The sequence below is a fragment of the Haemorhous mexicanus genome, chromosome 11 (genome assembly GCF_027477595.1).
Source record: "Haemorhous mexicanus isolate bHaeMex1 chromosome 11, bHaeMex1.pri, whole genome shotgun sequence".
NCBI lineage: Eukaryota > Metazoa > Chordata > Aves > Passeriformes > Fringillidae > Haemorhous > Haemorhous mexicanus.
Window position 1 is genome coordinate 17,747,023 of NC_082351.1, and position 19,135 is coordinate 17,766,157.

At 46.2% G+C, this 19,135-nt stretch overlaps 1 protein-coding gene and 1 long non-coding RNA gene across 6 annotated transcripts in view; one reads left to right on the forward strand and one right to left on the reverse strand.

Moving 5' to 3' along the window:
- Positions 1-17,780, reverse strand: part of ADAMTS9 (ADAM metallopeptidase with thrombospondin type 1 motif 9) — a 79,545-nt gene extending 61,765 nt beyond the window's left edge. For 2 of the 5 annotated variants that reach the window (XR_009487897.1, XM_059856733.1), the window contains exons 1-8: positions 17,487-17,780; positions 17,002-17,390; positions 15,655-15,817; positions 3,138-3,424; positions 2,082-2,165; positions 1,858-1,979; positions 1,451-1,491; positions 1,233-1,338 (exon numbers count right to left, since the gene is read on the reverse strand). Coding sequence is in view for 4 of the 5 variants with exons in the window: in XM_059856733.1 (XP_059712716.1) it covers positions 1,233-1,338; positions 1,451-1,491; positions 1,858-1,979; positions 2,082-2,165; positions 3,138-3,424; positions 15,655-15,817; positions 17,002-17,390; positions 17,487-17,580 (1,286 nt within the window). In the remaining variant the exon portion in view is untranslated. Of the gene's footprint in view, positions 1-1,232; positions 1,339-1,450; positions 1,492-1,857; positions 1,980-2,081; positions 2,166-3,137; positions 3,425-14,219; positions 14,354-15,654; positions 15,818-17,001; positions 17,391-17,486 lie in introns of those variants that run through there. The other 3 variants (XM_059856732.1, XM_059856731.1, XM_059856734.1) reach the window with 2 other exon arrangements.
- Positions 17,386-18,750, forward strand: LOC132332426 (uncharacterized). Its single transcript, XR_009487898.1, has 2 exons — positions 17,386-17,548; positions 18,259-18,750. It is a non-coding gene; the product is annotated as an uncharacterized LOC132332426 (long non-coding RNA).
- Positions 18,751-19,135: the final 385 nt, after the last annotated feature.

Sequence of the window (19,135 nt, forward strand, 5' to 3'; positions counted from 1 at the left end):
TGGTATCAGCAGAAACCAACATGAAGTTTGCAGCACATGACACCTTGAAGAATGTAGTAAATTCACTAATGGAGACAGAGCGGCTTAAAGCGCTGCGCTGTTTGAAGTGGGGAAGGGGAAGTGACCTGGTGTGATCCTGTGTTCCAAGGCTGGGGAGTTTGTATTCCATTAAGATTACCTCCAATAAACCATCTTTTCACTCTGCTCTCTGAAAAAAAGAGCACAGAGGCATTGCCTGCTTGGGAACACTGCTAACCCCCCCAGCAGCTCTGAGGCAGCATTAGCAAAGGAATTAGGCACAGGTTAGGTGTGGGGAACACCAAAACTTTGGGGACGTTTTGACAGGAAGTCTTATTTAAACAAATACTACTGTGGTTAAAAATAGACTGTCTCAGCCAGCTCTCCATGAAGAAAAACAAGAGTTTAGAACAATGAGAGATCTGTTCCCAAGTACTCATCCATCCCACACCTACAGACCTCCACTGCAAAGCAGGCGTGTGATGGTTTGGGACTGAATCAGCTGCCAAATGTTGTAGCCAGGGGTAAAGGACTATGTGATCTAAGGTGATTTTTCTCATGACTGCTTAGTGAGAAAAAGTCTCAGTAGAGAGAAAAAGCAAAAATCGTTTGAAAGAAATTTCTGCTGGAAGAGGTGAATGGCAGCATCTCTTCTGGGGATGTCTAGCAGCACAAGATTTTCCATGACGAAACAGTTCAAGAGCTGAGTCAAGCTCACTTATACACCTCATCAGCTCCCAGATGCCCTGAGTAAGTTCCTCCTTCACACACAGCTGCTGCACTGCCTTCACCAGCACCACACAGAGTTGTGGGACAAGCTGTGGCAGGCTGAGGATCTGCTCTCAGAGAAGACTTCAGTCCCAAAAGACAGTTCAAATGTGCCAGCATCCTTTGTCCTGGTCCTCCCCAAGGACCTCTGCCCAAAACCCTGGCTAGTTCCAACAGCTTGGTCAAGATGCCATTCCTTAGGTGCTGCTTGTGGTACTCTGTCATTTATCCTCCCCAAAACACGGCCCTGCTGGTTTGGCTGCTTTCAGGTAGGCTCCGGAGCTCCCCACAGTTTCATCTATTTCAGTGGTGCATCTTCTAGCCAAGTATATTATCTCCCCTCAAATAATTAGGCTCAGCAGTACCAGTTCCCAGCCTGGCTGGCAAGCCCTAGTTAGAATAAATATTGGGCTATTTAAATGTAAATGTATTTACATAGAACATACACATGGCCAAGTTCATGTGCTATTGTGAAAGCAGTGCTCAGTCCATTATCTTCACTAATTGAACAGCTCCTGTATGGGTCACAGACTGTGCCCAGCTCTGCCAGACCTAGGAGAGAACACAGAGGTTTATGATAGAAAAAGAAATGTCACTCACAGTTCAAAACAGGCAACTAATATTGTCACTACAAAAAAAGTGATAAAGAAAAGGTTTTCCTTACCCAGAGTATCACATTTGTCGTGCGCTCTACAAATATCCTGTCTGAAAGCAGAACAGACCTGACACATTAATTCTCAATGCAGCAGTGAGTTAAGGTACAAGCAAAGTAACAACAGCAGAAACAACACTTGGTCCTTCAATGGACCTTCTCATGCTGGTTTGCCACATCACCCAGAGTCCAAACTAACTCCCCACCACAGTCAGAGTTTTTCATCTTATGCTAAACCCATGGGCAGACCTTAGACAGCCTTGAACCTCTCAAAATCATCTCTTGTTATAGTGGACACATGCTCCCACAACTGCAAATACCATTGCACACACATCAGAACCTGAACATTTCCCATATATTACATGCTCACAGCCCCGACACACAAGTGGCTACAGTTTTCATGAGAACATTCACCACACCTGGTAACAAGCACGGCTGTATCATGCCGAAGGTGACTTCCTTCTGGGTGGTTTTGGGACTGCTGCCATTGGCAGAAATTTTTTAATGTTGTCTGGGCATTGTAAGATATTGCAGGGCCATCCTGGTAAGCAACACACAGAAAGAAGGTATTTTAATTATTCATGACAATGCTCACTACAAATGCCATTGTCAAGCAGAAGGTGAAGAAAATAATTTCCATTACCTGCTCATTATGTATCACAACCAATTTCACAATAACAATATTAATTAAATTTCCAATGCTTGGGTCTTTGTAGATAGAAGCCACCTGTTTCAAAAAACAATATTTGGAATTACTGTTAACATTCAGGGAAATAAACAATTAAAACAACACATACATTTTCCATTTTGCAACTGTTTTTCTCCTGGGCTGGTCTTCTGCTCTGCTCAGTGCTCTGATGCTACTTGGAGAGACCTCCTGGCAGAAGCACTATTTTAGAATGAGAAAAACCAGCTGGTATCAGAGAAACCCAACATTTCCTTTTGCTTTAGCACACATTTCACCAAATTAAAGGATCATTCTGCTCTGAGACACATAGACCACCAAACAAGACTGTCAAAATCAACTTATTCTTCCAAGTGTCTGATTTTGACATGGGTAGTTTCAGACCACATATTCAGTGCACTTCTACTCTCAAACAGGATGAATATCCCTCCAGAGACACAAGTATGTTGGATACTCCCTGCCAGTCACTCTGCATCTAGAGAACTGCCTGTCTGGAAACAGCACTACTGCATCCTGCAGCTCCTAAGGTGCTTGTTCTCAGCCTGGAAAGTCAACTTGAGAACTATGCTAAGGATCAAAGTAACAACAGGCTTCTTCTCCTTGCAACAGCAAGGGAAGTCAGGCAACTGCACAACCTACCAGCATCGGTCCCCTGGAAGGCACAGTGCCCAAAGTACCTTTTTAACTCAGCTGTTATTTCACACGGGCTTAAATAAAAAGAAGAGTACAGCATGTGGATTAAACAACTAGTGATATTGCTCATGGTGTCTGATGTTCAAGAAAGCTGGAAGAGAGAGGTGTGAGAAGGATCAGGAAGCCTAATGGATCTGGGAAAGCAGACTCCAACCAGCATTTTCCAGCCATGTTTTACTATTTTTGATGTAACCCCAGCATTATCTCCAGGCCTAGGGAAGGCAAACCGATGGCGCTGCATATGAATGCAGCAGAGAGGGGCTCTGTGACGGCTAAAAAACGATTTGTGGGTGAATCTACTCGCCCTGGTTGAACACTCACTATTGACATCAGGGTTAAGACATAGTGCTGTAGGTTGGCTCCGTGGTAGGCGACCATCCTGCTGTCAGCCACCACCATCACCTCCACAAAACGTGGGTAGGACAAGAACCGCTTCGTTCGCTTGTGACTCTTCTTTTCACCAATGGTCCCCGTCTTGTTGCTGTCCCCAGAAAAAGAATTCACTTCCAGGCTGTGTTTCAACATCTCCACGTCAGACAATATGCTGCTCTCTGCCCATTGCCTTCTCCAGTGTTTCCGTTTGTTCTTTTTGTGACTGTGGTCATGATCTATGGTTAAAAGGCAGAAAAAACATACAGTACATTCTGGAGTGAATAAAATTAATACCACGTGTATGCTAAGTCAAAATACCTATTACCTCAACAAAGTTGTGTGGGCTTGCTCCAAACAAGCAGGGAACTGAAACAGAAGCACTATGTGGAAGCCCACCATGTAATCCAACATCTAAGGCTTCATTTTTAAAGCCATCTTGGGGAAGCCAGTAGCATTTAGAAGTGGACATTCCCTGCAGCACAGCCAGCTCCTGGTCTGTGCAGGAGGAATGGAGCCCTGCAATGGTAATTAGCCACTGCAGCAGCAGTGTGAGGATTCTGGGCACGTCCAAGGTGGCCAGGAAACCACAGGAAACAAAGGTCCAAATCCTGTATTTCTAACTCAGGCATGAAGGACGGCAGGATTTGGCCTTCACAGCAAAGCAATTATATATGATTTATTTCTGTCTCTAACAATAACACGGCTGGGCTTCAGCTCCCCCCCTCCCTTTATTATTCTGTGCTACAGGAATGGTAAAGGTCATCTAATAGCACAGCTGCCACTGGCGAAAGAATAGAATTCAGGAAGTTTCACATATACTGCTTTTGATATTCAATTAGGCCAAACATAAAAGCAGCCTGAAAATATACTCCATGCTGATACAAAGACGACAAAGTGAAGAGGGAGAACAGGCATATAAAACATATGGAACGTGTACAATTAAGATTTACCATCTGATTAGTATGTAATTATAGCATTATTTAAATGTAAGAGCAAAATCAAGCTTATTTGATGCCACTTAATTTTTAATCAGTTCATCATAGGAAGCAGCTAATTGAATGTGATTCATCCACGAAAGACTGTTCACTTCTGCATTTAATATAAAGCCAGATCTGAACTACTCATCTACGACTCCAGGCTACAACCCTCATGCTCTTTGTAGCTTTAGTTTAATTTCGTCATGGTGGTGAAAAATATCACATTTCCTTATCTGACCCATTGAGAAGGTTAGAGGAAGCATAATATTACAGAACAAAGGAACGTTCTATGCTAAAACAAGATTGAAATGATAGGAAACTTCTTAGTTATTTTTCCTGTATAGTTTCCTTTTAGGAATATTTGTAATAATTTCCAAAAAAGGAAACATGTTCTGGAGTATCAAGGTGGGCAAAGGGGATCAGTCAGCTTCTACCTATCTGAAAAATACCATCCTTTTGCCCTATGTGTAAATAGGCAATAGAGCAGTTAAGAATTAAATCCTGCCTATTCTGTACTACCTAAGTCCTCTAAATTCCCCTTTCTTGATATAGTCCAGACCACCTTAATACAGCAGAGAGTCTGCAGTTATTTGAGTAAGAATTTGAGAAAGCCAATGGCATTTGTGGTTATAATTGGATTGCCCTAGTTCCTCTGCTCTAATCAATGCCCTTGTGTTGGCAAGGTTATGCTCTCATGCTGGCACTGCTTCGTGGGCAACCATGACATTATCCCGACTCATTCAGTGCCAATCAGCTTGGGGAGCCAACTATGCATACAAATAACTTAAAGGTGAGGAGAGGACCAGACTAAGGAGAAAGTGCTATCCCCAGCCCTTCAGCCAGTTCCTCTCCTCTCCTCTCCGCACCCTCAGACTGCCACTCAAATTTTCCTTTTAAATAACTAACTTCCAAAAGGAGCAGGTGCCCAAGGAAAAATGTGTTAAGGATGGGGAGATGCTCAACAGGGCTCAAGCGAGGCTGAAGACAAGGCTGCAGAGTGAAGGCAGAGCTCTGTAGGGCCCCACGTGGGACCATGAGGCTCAGGTACCTTCTCCTCCAACCATCCAGTCAGAGGGAAGTTAGATGGCAAAAAAAGAGGGAATTGCAAAGACACCTGTCTTTAAAGACACGTATCACACAGGTGTAAAAAAGAACTTGATATTCACTGGGCTTGCACTGAAATCCTGCAGCTGGTGTCACACGCTAAAAAAAAACCCCACAAACCACCCAGAGAGTACAACATAAAATTCCACATCTTGTTCTGAGAGCCCCGACCTGCCCCTGATCATGCAGGGGAATCAGAGCCCAAGAAAGCCAGGTATGCCCAGCACAGAGGAAAAATAACTTTCCTTTTTGTGCACAGATTTGGCACAGAGTCACAGAATCATTTAGGTTGGAAAAGATACTTAAGATCATCAAATCCAATCATTAATCTAATGCTGCCAAGTGTTGATACAGTATCAGTGGTCTTTCCCCATTCAGCACACAAATTAAGTCAGACACATCATCACTTCCAAAACAACTGAATTATTTCCACTCACAAAGCCACTCCAACACTTGCAGTGTGCTATTTGGACAGGTCACATATTGGGTGTTTGTCAGCCTGGTTACTGGAAAACCAGGCACCAGTGATGGGGATGCACTGCATGGAAAGCCACTCCTGGACTTTGGCAGTAGTGAACTGTTATCTTCACCAATCTTTCTTGCATGTAGATAGTGTGCACTCACCTGTAAAAAATGAAATGCTAATGGCTGTGCACTGCTCTCAACCCATCTGTAAAATCCTGACCATGTTAATGGGAGCTGCACACAGGCACTGCCAGGAACTCTGTGTGCCTGATTCTGTTGATATCCTGCTCCATTACAATGGCCACAACAGCAGTGCTCTCATTGAATGGTGCAACGTGCTCCTGCTCCATCAGGCAGAAGGGAAACTCTCTCACATTACACAAAACTCTGATTTTGCAGCACCAGCTTCCTACTGCCACACATAACATCAGAAAAGGGTGTGATATTTCCCCATGTTATTTTCCCTCTTTTTTCCCTATTGTGTTAACATAGTAACAGAAATCAGAAAAAAAAAAAAGGCTTTATTGGCAAGCTCCGAATCTTTGCAATGACCTGAAACACATCTACTTACACATGGTAGTAACTGGATGGGTTTAAGAAACAAAACATTTTTCTTTTACTTTGTAGAAAAACCAAACTCCAGTGAGCAGACAAACCCTTTAAAACCATGCAAACTACAGTTCAATAATTCAAGTATCAGGTGAGCCCATGCACTCAACAGTTCATATTCATTTGAGAGGCAGGTAAAGGCTAGAACATCCATTTTACTGCATATTTTACTAAGACAATCTGTGCTGTTTTCACTGTCTTTATACAGACCTGCCAGTTTATCTTCATTTTTTTTTTTTCTGTTTGGTTTCTTCTTTGTAATGTGGGACTTAAAAGGAGACCAAATCCTGTGAAAGAATCCTGATGGCATCTTTTCACTAATGCCATTTATTTTTGCCTGGGCAAGAAGCCTCAGCCCAGAACCCATTCAGCTGATTTATGGATGTTTCCTGCTGGTTAATGTACTTTGGATCTATCACAAGAAAGAGGGCAGGGAAGACTCAGGCCCTGTGTGAGTACTTTGCCTGCATGAAAGGATGGCAGGGCAGAGTCAAGATCTGCTTTTGACATAGTAACTATTGATATACTAAACCAAATATTAAAAGATGGAATGATCACTTATTCCAACAGTCCTAATCCTTTCCATTTCTACATTAACTAGTCCTTGGAATAGAAAGCAATTTGCACAATTAAGTAAGACATGTAACAATTCAAGCAATTCCAGTTCAGCTCCAAGTTCATAAGAGCTGCACATAGCAGCGAAAAAAAAAAATGTAACACAGAGAGAGAGCAAGAGAAGGGAACAAGAAAAATTCTCTTTCTTGAGCTAACAACATCTCCCTGCTAGAAAAAAAGTATGATCCTTTCCAACTGACTAATTATCACAAGCTTTCTGAATGTGTGACCTAGGATTTTAACACAATTTGCCATGCAGCAGTTGGCCCACATCACTTCTAGCCCTGCTCTGATCCAGTTGCACAGATAATAAATTATTGCACACCTCCATAAAACAGACCAAAATTCAGCTGAGCTTCCCTCACACAGTCAGCCAGTGTGTGACCTGTCTCCCTTAACTCCACAGCAGCAAACCCTGGGCAAAAACTCCAGTACAAGCCCCAGATCCAGCTGCCTGGCTGGATTTGCTGCCTGTAGCTGCTACAACAGCAGCCACCCCAGGGACTGCCATCACCTGGGAAACAGAGAGAGGCAAAATGGATTTGCCTTCATGCAGAGATCAGACTGGCTGAAACTGAACCACATTTTTAGGCTCTTCTTGCCAAGAAATGGAATGGAAACTGGCTCCTCTTTAGGACACAAACAGGTAAGAAGCCAAATCAAATAACTTTTCTAGCCCTGGGTCTGTCCTAATTCTTTATCAAGATGTTTTGTATCTCTGTCTTTCTATACACCTACAAATGTATCTCAGGTGGATTTGCATGAGGCCAAATTCTCACCTCTGTTACTGTGGGGTGCTGTTGTGGTCAGCATAACTCAGAGCTGAAAACATCTTCTCTGCCAGCAGCTTCACACTCTGCTTGGACAACAGCCAGGGATTGAAACATAATGGGGGACCAGCCACTGCCTTGCTCTGTACCACACTGAGATGATCAGTCCTATGAGCAGGATTAATCCTGCCTTCCCTCTGGATAGCTCCTTAACTGAACCAGAGCTGCTGCAATAGCCAGGTCCATGTCCAGGAGCTCCTCCTACTGAAATCAGCCCCATGTGTCAAGCCCAGAGCTTGGAATTTGTGTTTGCAATATGTGAAAATATTAAGGCCAGAAAGCAAAGCTATAAAGCCATGAGCAGTTCAGACTGGCATGAAGCATCACTGATGCAAAAACCAACTGTTTCACCCCAATTCACTCACTGTATCCTGTGTCTGTGACTATAGAGACTTGGAGGTGCAAAGCTCAAGGTGATGCTGAACCCTGATGTCTGTCGGGGTGACTCTGCCTTTCTTCTCACTGCTTGAACCAGAATGCTGAGAACCATGGACTTGCAGTGAGCAATAATCAGCTTCCCTTAGTAATAAAACATTGTCTGGTTTATACCATGCTAACACTAAAGACCACACATGCTCTAGATGTTTTCTTTCCAGGTGATGAATATCAGAATGCATTCCAGCCTAAAAGATTATTTTTATGCCTAAGGTAAAAAGTTGTACGTGAAAGCTATCAATTTTGCACAGTAGACAGAAAGTAGATTAGTGAACAAAACAATAAATTTCCTCTTTAAGAAAGGAGATACTAACACATGAGCTGAACATGTGGCAGAAAATGATTGAAGATCATCTTACAGAACTCCCACACATGCTATTCAGGCAACTTCCAATGCACAACAGTCACAAGTACATCAACCTGTGTCCCACACTAGTGTCTAGTGACACCTATGAGGTACCATGCCAACAAGAACAACACTGAGGCCACCACAACTTTGTACTGACAGTCAGTAAAAGATAAGACAAAATATCCCATTAGAAAAAAAAAAAGAAATTGTTCAGCAATTGGCCACAGGGATGTTGATAATGACATTACAGGCATATGGGAAAAGAAGTCACAGAATTGTCAGCCTGTTTATTTTCAGTAATATATGCCATAGGGAAAAGACAGAAAGCACCCAAGTGATTCACTCCTGCTTCTCCCACCTGTCCTCCTTCAGTGGATGTCCCCACAGATGAGGTAAAAGTATGTCCATTTTGATTCCAGGAGAATAACTTAACTCTGTCCACTTACCATGTTTAAATTGCAGAACAATAACCAATCAACAATTTGTTTAGTCACAATCTTAAGTCTTATACCTTTAGGGCACCAGAAGGATGCTCGATACATTTTCAATGCTAAGAGTAACAACAAAATGCATGTACTTTACTTATAACTCACATTGAGGAATCTTAAGCCAAAAATAATTATGGGATCTGTATCATTGACTGTGATCAATGTTTTTTAACTGAAGTCAGTCTATTACCTTATGTCACTTGTCAACATCACACGATACCTCAAATATTACAGACTGAGCCCTTCCCCAGCTCAGCATGGCAAAAGCTTGTGCTTGACCTCCCAGGCCCATCTGACCAAATACCAGCTGGCTCTTACTGTGCTGTTACCTCAACAGGGAGGCAGAAATAGAATTAATTACATTAGCATATGGGAGTCGTGATGTAATTCTCTTCTTTATTCTGGGAGGGAAGGAAATCTGTATTAATTACTATCTGACTAAAAATTACAATCCACTTCTTTAAGATAAGAAACTTTTCTGAGGAAAAGAACAAAGTCAGTGTTTTACCCTGAGGCCAAGAGCAAAGCTGACAGCTTAAACAGACTCTTGAAAGAGCTCAAGGATTGCTCAACCTGGAAGTAAAGGCTTAAGAAAATCTCCCTGCAGATCTCCTGCAACCCTGAGTTTACGTGACACTCAGCAGTACAGAATTTGCCTGAAGACCTGCCTGGAAACCAGACACCTAGAATGCAGAATTCTGCTGGATGAATGAGTTGAAAACAAAAAAGAGGGGACACAGTTGGAAGCAAGACAGAGTCCAAAAGAAACAGCAAAAATACTAAAGGGCTCTAGACCAACAATCCAAGTGCAAAGGATCTGGGATTTCACCACAGACCACTCACAAGAGTACAAACACTGAGTTCTGCGGAAAAGGAATTCAAAGCTTCTGCCTCAGAACTGCTATAAAGTAACAACATAACACATACAAAGGGTCTGGAGAAGGAGCTGAAAATTTTCCATCACTGGCCTCATTCCACTCTATTGCCAATTTTAACACTGCAAACACACCTTGAACCACAGCTGGAGCAGGAACAAAAGCTCATCCCCTTCCTGCACCAATAAAAGACCACACTACAAAGTCAGGCTTTAGCCACAGTACCAGAGACCTAACACATCCTTCCCCAGGTCTTCTCCCTGGTCATGGCACTGATACCACACTAACAAACTCCCATTCTGGCAACCCCAACCTGACCACCCCTTCCAAGCACATGGGAATATGGTGACAGAACCATCTCCTGCTTGTGCCATTGGTTCACCAGTGACTTCCCGTGCAGCTGGCTGGCATTAGGAGAGCAGGCTGGTACTAATTATCATGCAGAAATAAGATCACAATTATTGAGCTGGCAGCAACAGGCATCTGCTTGCTCAAGACACAGGGCAGCATTCCTCTGCTCTGGTGGTTCCCCAGTGTCAAGTTCAGTGGGAAAGGTTGTTGCAGTTACTATGAAAGGGTAATCCATTACAAATGACTCGTTAATGCAACTGAAAAATCAGTGACACATTACTGAGTATGCCTGTGTCACGCTAGCTCAGCAGCAAGACTTGGTTCATGCTGCTGGCTCCTCCTCTGCTTTTTACAGGACCCTTCTCAGCACAGCTTACACGCAGAGCTTCTCTCCTCCTCACCTGGACCACATGGGCCTTCCCTTTGTGGAGCTGCTGTCCCTGGCCACACATGTACTCTCCAGTAGTCAAACTGTTGTAACACCCAAAATACCAGCAAATTTGAAACCCTTTTGTATCCATTTCTGGCAGGTGCTGGGATATGCTAAGCCTGCAGGTTGTGTCCCATAGCCATCTGTGCTGATAATACTTGGTGGATTTTGGAAAGCAGCCTCAGCAGGTGAGTCACTGGGCTTTCCCACCCCTGCCAGCAGCGGGTGGGGGCACAGTCAGCACTGCACAGGTAAGACCTGCTCTGTCCTGCACTCATCTGAGGCTGTTTCCAAAACCTCACCACCTCAGCATGAACTGCTGGAAGGCCTCTTTGCTGGCTACAGCCCCTTGGCTCCCCTCCAGAAACAGGAACAGCTCTAATCATCTTCCTACTAGTTTGGCACCATCAGAGTGTTATTGCTGCTTCTGCATGATGAGTTTTGCCCGTGGTGGATATTCCTGCTGTAAATGCTCTCATTAAGGAGCAAGGACTTTGTGCAAGATCCTCACATACAGCCCCAGAGCCCAGGTCCAACAGCAGCCTCAGGATGGGCACAGCAGCAAGGGAGGGAGCAGCTCGCACTCACTATACATTCAAGCCTTGGTTTATTCATCTCAGCCCCAGACAGGTCTTGAATATAAAAGAATTATGAGGAATGAGGCAAGAATAGAGAGATATTTAACTAATGAAGCTAGCATGGAAATTGGAAGGGTTCATCAGCCAAATGAAGGCAGTGGGTGATGCCTAAAGAGGCTAACCTGGAACATAGACTAGACAATGTTAAAGGAATAAAGTGGGTATTTATTAAAAGGCCTTTAAAGGATACACCTTGGGCAGTATAAGAGCCAGGCCATGGCTACACCCAAGATGGACAACCGGTCATGAGTCTTCACACTTTTATAATTTTTTGGTCCATTTCCATATTGGAGTTAATTGTCCAATTACAGCTTCAGGTTGTGATGTCCCATCCTCTCAGTTTGCTCTCTTCAATTCGCTGTTATTTATGCTTTTTGGGCCTGAGGCTATAATAGCTGTCCTTGGTTCTCAAGCTGGAAAAGGATTGTTTTATCTAACTACCCTGTGAAGAGAACTTACTAACACTTTATATGAAGTTCAGAATCACATACTAAGGCAGTATGGAATCTAAAAATTATGAAAGCTAAAACTTAAGACATCATGGGTACAAAGAAGGAGCTGCCCCAAAAAGTTTAGTCAGGAGTTCTGCATCAGGGTCACAGCAAAAGCTGCACAGAATTTGCTAAGTTTGGAGCAAGAGCTGGGCAGGCAACAGAAGTGGGGTGATGAAAGGGCACAATACTTGCAATTTTATACTCACGGACACAGGGGAATTGTGGCTCAGTGAAATCAGGCAGGTGGAGGCCACATCTGTGTCAGAACAAGAGGTGGCCAAAAGGCAGAATGATTGCTAAGGCTCAGTAGAAGGCTAAAGCTATCACAGACCCCAACAAAACTGGAAGAGAAGAGCTCCAGAAAACTCAACAACCAAAATATACATAGAAATACATACATATACACATCACTGACAAAAAACATGGGAAATATGATAGAAAGGAGAAGCAGCAGAAATGGACTTAAGACCCAGAGCAAGAGGTGCCTGAAGTGGTTTATTTAAGTGATGACCAAAGGCAGTGTCGTCCTGGCATCTGGAGCTGGACATCTCTCTGTAAGACCAAACCTTGACGGTTTCACATGGAAAGGGCTCACGGGTCTGCTCCTGGCAGAAGGTCCCACTGGATGGGGGCTCGGGGAGGTGCTGCCTCATGAAGGCAGCTGGCACACGGCTGCAGGATGCGGTTCCGTGCTTTTATCACTGGAGTCAAATCGTTCCTCCATGGGGTGCAGGAAAGCAGCGCTCTCCAGCCTTGCAATGAGCCACTTCCCCTTTTCTTTTTTTAGGATCGCAATCTCTTTTCTCTTCCTCCTCCACCTCAAAAAAGCGGATATTTAATAATTGGGTTGGAAGAGCTTGCTATCCTGAAGCCATGGGTGGTAGTGGTGCTGCACCTAAGTGACATCATTCTGTCTGCCTGGCCAAGCCCTCATCCTGTCAGGGCTATTCAGTAAAACACAACTAATTATTCTGCCAGATCCCCGGCCAGATGACAAACTGATTCACGGCACTAACTTAAAGAAAAGAAGGAGAGGAAAATGCACCATTTCCTATGACTGAAACTACATTAACCTGTTACCCCAAGGAAAACTCTGTCCAAAGTTTTTCTTGCAGCAGTTGAGCTGTATGCCAGACAGCTGAAATGCATTGCCAGAGACCCCAGTGCTGTGCAATGAAAGTTCATTTGCAGAGCACAGCTTCCATTTGATATCCACCAGCATTCAGAGGAAAAGGATCTTTTTCCAAAACACCTGTAGAGCATCTTTTATGTCAGAGCACCTAAAACTGTTATCAGAAACTGCTAATTAAAACTTAACAAAAGCAAATACCTGGTTTTCTAAGCTGACCTCAGGATGCTGAAAACTAAAAGTACAACCAGGGAGACTGCTGCAAATGAAAGCTTTTACTCAATCTGTTAGTCAATTCACAAGGGAAACTTTCCTGAATACCTCAAGAAGTCTAAAATTACATCATTATGGCAAGGGCACACCAGTATGTTGACTATTAATCATTTCCAGGAAGATGACTATCAGAAAGTCATTCTTAATAGCACCACTGCCTGGCAACATAGGGTCCCTTTCTCACCTCAGGGGGAGTACCTTAGATTTCCCTCCCATGAATTTCCTCTTCAAGAAAATTTCCACCCCTGCCAGAAGCCTGCAAAGCAAATGCACCGTTTCACACATTCTTCTGACAAAAGACTGGATTCACACAACAGCCTACAATTATGACTAACTCCCAAACTCTCACAAAACCATTCTTCTCTGGCAGGAGTGAGAGATACACCTTGTCTAAAACAGTGAGTGCTGCTAGATTTTGCACATTCACCTCTGCTACAAAGACATGTGAGACACCTTCTCTCACCAGATGTTACCTCAGGTAGGATGCCAAACGTTCAGCATTGCCCAAGCTGCTCTGAACTTGCTCCTTAAATGAAATAACCAAGACTTGTTGACCATACACATATGGCCATAGCATCATTCCCTTTCAAAAGCTTGGACGACGACAAGAAGAAGAGACAGTAAAGAGAGAGAGATGGAGGGAAAGAGGACAGGAAGACAAGACTCTCATGCCTATCTGGAACACTTCAGCATATGTTTGAGAGGTGAGAACTCCTCCCTCCACTACATGAACCAACTGAGAAGAGCAAGAAAACAAAGACAAGTAAGAAGCAAAGCATATTGGAACAAAGGAGGAATAAATATACAGCGCATTGGTAAAATCACAGATGGAGTATTATTCTTGTGAATTACAATACAGAAGAGTAATATTCTAAATGGGAACTATGATACAGTGGGGTGAAATACAGCAGTCTGTTACAGCAGCACAGAGTCAAGTTCCCAAGCAAAATTCAGAGCCCTCCCAGCTACCTTTGATTCAATGAGTCTTGTGATCTGCTGCTCCGTTCCTCCAAGGGTTACTGATGCAATGTGCCAGATTCCGTGTTTCTTTCCAACTGTTCTGAGTCTCCTGCATCTGATCTCAAAGAAGGGAGCAGAAACAGCTGGAAGAGAGAAACCAGAATGGCATATTCCAGCAGCAACCCTTGGAAGAACAAACAATGACAGCCTTGTGAGAGGTGCCACTGTACCCCTGGCACATACGTTTGCATGTGGACGTGAATTCACTTGTCTTCTAGAAGAAACACATGTTGCTCTGGCTGGTCACAGAGTATCAGAGCATCTTTGGACTCAGCATGATCAGTGCAAGCTGAACAGACTGACAGCTCAACAGCACAGCCACGATCCACAGTCATGTGTGCCAAACAAGTAATGTGTGCTAATTGCAGTTAATTTGGGCACCATACTTCTCCAGTGGTACCTTTACTTCCTGTGCAACTTCACCTACTTTGCAGCATATGAGCAGCTTGCAGCCCACAAGGGAACTCAGTCAAGGTCTACTCTGTTAAGGTTTTAAAGTTTCTGTAGATCTAGCTGCAGGCCAAAGGACAAGGGTAAAACAGCAGGTGAAACAGGAGACCGAAGGAATAAGTTTCTTCAGAGAAAATTGAGGTATTTGCTGCCAAAGGGGAGGATTAGTTGTGAAGATTAGGAAGTCAGGAAAGCAGAGACCAGCAGGAGGCCACTGTAAATAATAGGGACAGTAGGAGCAAGGCTATTGCTCATCAAGGAACATGAAGGGGGGGAGAAAAAGGTCTGTGGTCTTTCATATGTGCAAGGACTAGAAAGAGGGAGTGAGGAGGTCAGGGAATGGTGCTGGTGGAGGAAGGGCCATGAGGAAAAAAATAAGCCTTTGAAAATGAACCATGGAAAAGTGATTACTAAAGGAAGACCTGTCAGAGTTGGTGTTAGGACCTCCTCATTTCCACTAGAAAGAAGTAAGACGTGGCAACTCACAGCCAGATTTGGGCAAGAAGACCAGGAGCACAGAAAGACTAAGACAGAAAGATGTCATTTAAAGGACAGAGTATCAGACAGAGAGTATATCAGATTAGGATAGTTGGGAATAACATGTAGGATAGAAAAGAAAACAAGTTTCAGGGCTCACAGGATACTTAAGGCAAGACAGATCAAAATCTCTCTTGCCAGCCTTACCGCAGGAGTCAAAGGGAAACTTTTCTGACCACAGCTTCCTTATAACCAATTCCTAGAAAGCACCTCTGGGTGCACCACATCTCTCCAGGACAGCGTTACCACCATGAGCCCAGTCCTAGCACTCACAGCACCAATCCTAGAGGGGTCCCTCAACTCCACATCCCTTTTTTCCCCCACAAACCTACTGCCTTTTAACTGCAAATTGCACTTCCAAGTATCAAGTCATCCAAGGCAGTAAGAAAATGAGTACCTGGAGTACTGCAAGTCTGCCAGTCCCCTGAAGAGTTGGTTGGAGGTGTCCGGTGTCGGTAGACAAGATGAGGTTTATTGTGCTCTTCTTCATACTCCTGCTCCTCAAGCGATAGGAGTGGCTCTACAAAATAGTCCCCATCGTCAGACTTGAATGTGCCTAGCTGAGAGGGTCCAGAGAGAGGAACAAGAGGTCAGCTGTGCACGATGACAAGCACCACCTAGCAGCGTTACCCCACAAAGCAAGCAGTTAACAAGGGAGGTGTGCCTAGTTCTGTGGTAAACCCTAGTGAAGGCAGTGGCTGGAGCTCCAGCTTCAGTCACAGTGCTTGCACCCACCCTGGGCTGTACAGCCATCCCACCGGTGCTTACAGAGGGCTAATTACCACCCCCCCGGTCAGGGAGCATGAGAGAGGCATGTCTGCCAGACCCTGTCCTTATGCCAGTGACATTCACCAAGCCAGTCCTGCCCAAAAGGGTGATGGTGCTGCGGTGTGCTGGAGGCCCCAGTACAACCCCATCGTGTACTGGTTTCACACAGCATGTTCCCCTGCGACAGGCTTTAAACCCACATATAAGGACCAGGTGTCAAGCTAGTGAAATCCCTGCTTATGAGAAGACATCAATGCTCCTAGCTGCATACAACTATGAATGCACATATTTGGTGGGTAAATAAAAAAAAAAAAATCCAAGACAAAACATTCTGCAGCCATTCCATACTGGTATCCATGGTCGGTACCTGGGAGGGAAGCCACATACACATGTGCCCAAGCCTAGGTGAACACAGGCACCCAGAGGAACCCCGGGACTGAATGAAGCCAGCAGAAACCTCCGGGGAGCCCCCGGGATTGCCTTTCAGACCCCGTGGGACTGAAAGGCACCAGGACAGACAGAAGAGTCGGTCCTTTTACGAGCTTCTGCGCAACCCGGTGCTAACATCCGTGCAACGAAGGGCACCCAGCTAGAGTAACAGGGACCGGGACATGCTCCTGGTCCCGGGCGCTGGGTGGCTCCGGGGCCAACGCTGGTGGTAAGCCCGCAGCCACCCCTCATCGGCACCCCGGCGGCAGGCGGGGTCCGTGTTCCGGTCTGGCCCACAGACCACCCCTCCGGGTGTCGGTGGGTGGCATTTTCTCCCCAAAATCCGCGGAGCAGGAGCGGCGCACCCCGGAACCCAACCGATGAAGAGCGGCGTGGAAGCAGCCCCCGGCCGCGGTGGGCCGGAGCCGCCGGCCGCCGTCACGGGAAGGGGCGGGCGCCATCGCTCTGCCTGCCCACCCTCCCTCGCCCCGCTCCTCCTCCTCCTCCGCGCTTCCGCCCTTGGCCCTCAGCGGGGCGGGGGTCTCACCATCCCGGAGCAGAGGCTGATAACGGCGGTGAGCCGAGGGCGGGCGTTGACGTGTCCCCGGTAGAAGCAGTGCTTCACATCGGCGTCGGCCGCCTCGGCGTAGAGGCGCCGTTGGTCTGCGGCGGGCTCTCCCAGGAGGCTGACGGTAAAGAGCGGGGCGATGAAGGCCGAGCTGGCCGTCAGGTTGAAGAGGAACTGCTGCCCGAAGGCGGACAGCCTGTAGTGTGCCTTCGGGGAGTCGGCGGCGGCCGCCGTCCAGGCGTCGGGGGCAGCACTGGTGCTCCGCCGGCGCCGCCTGAAGTGGACATCGGTGGGGAAGGGCTCACCGAACTCATTCACTCGGGTAGGAGTCACGATCTCGTACTCGCTGAGCTTCTCCAGCAGCTGGGCTGCGAGGGGACAGACGCTGAGTGAGTGGCCGAGCCCCGCGGCCCCGGGGGCGGCAGCCCAGCACTCCCCTTGCCCCTCCCCGAGCATCCCCTTACCTTGCCTGGGGTGCAGCTTCTGCCTCCTCGCTGCCGTCCTCAAGCCGTCGATGAAGAGCGTGGTGAGTGCCAGCGCCAGCGGCGCCAGCTGCATGGTGCTGCGCGCTGTCCTCGGAGGAGCAGCTTTCCCCGCCTCCGCTTCTTCTTCTCCTTTTTCCTCCCTTTCCCTCTTTTAATTCTTTTTTTCTCTTCTCCTTTCTTGTGGCCCCCCTCCCGGCCCCCGGAGCGCTGCCGCGGGAAGGCGCAGGAGCCGGGCGGCTTTAGGGGCGGGCGGGCCGGCGGCGCGCGGGGCGCCGGGGGCCGCGCATGGTGCGCGGGGGCGGACGGGCCGGGGTCGGGACCGACGGGCCGGGACGGGGGAGCCGCCCGCCCGCCCGCCTGCTCTCCCTCGCTTTCCGCCTCTCCCCCCGTCGGGCTGGTGGAGGAGAGCTGCCGGGACTCTCAGTTTAAAAAGGGGCGTGCTCCATAGATGAAGCCCGCCCTCCTCTACTCCCCCCCTTCAATGACACATGAAAGCCGAAGTCGCAGGTTTTGGTCAAGAAAACCATCGCTGGAGCGGGCGGGGGGAGTCCGAGCCGCGGCTTCGTACACCCGGGATCGGCGCCCGCTCCCCGCCCGCTCCATCCAAAAGGCTTTAAAATCCCGAAGTAGCCCAGGCAGAGCGGCACTGGCAGCTCTGGACCTGGTGGGGATGGGTCCCTTTGTCACTCACTGGGAGGAGAGCTGCGTTTTCTTACGTAATTAACGTTTTACCCTTTTTTTTTTTCCCAAGGCAGCTTGAAGAAGTGGACCAGCAGTTGAAGAATCCCTTGTGTGGCACTTCTTATAGCAGTTGTTTTCTTATGCATTTCTCAGATAAGAGGCTATTCAAGCAACTTTTGTTCAGGATGAGATTTGTGTTGTGCACTTTTCAGGCACCCTGAGGGAAAAGGAAGATTATATCCAAATCTGAGTTTATTTTGTTTTGTTTTACAGTTTGAAAGGTCTCTGTAAAAATTTAAGACATCCTTTAGAGCTAAATGTAGTTAAGCGTTGTCTTCTACCCCTTCCTCAAATCAAAACCCCCAGCCTTGGTTTAAAAGGTTTTTAAACCTTTAAAACCTGTAAGGCAAGGCATAATAGAAGTTTGGAAGTTCAGTTTGCACTTCCATAGAAAATGTCAAAGTTCTTTGCATTCTTCGCTCAGCTTTGGGACAAGGCACAGAAATGTTGGTATTTGCAGCAGAAAGGGAAAGTTTTAAAATAAAAATCAATTCAGAATCCACTTCTGGGCAAAATGGTACCTCCTGACTCTTCAAAACAACTGGTGAAGTGCTACAAACCTCAACTATTAGGAGTCAATTATTAATTTTGTACGATGAATGTAAAAGTCAGAGTAAATAAAGCATCACCTGCAAAGCCATGCATCTTCAACCCTGCTACTGGCTGGCCAGGGTTGCAGGGCTGGGAAGCAGAGCCTCGACAGTGCAGGAATCTCCAGGATTGTGGAGACCAAGTCAGCACATCCTTAGGGCAGGGTGTAATGGAACATAACCTGCCTGCATGGCATTGTGCCCACGCTTATAAACCAGGTTTAATTAAAATCTCGGATACTTACTGAGAGATAACTCACCCATATCTCCCTGAGATGCAGTGCTTGCAGAGCACAC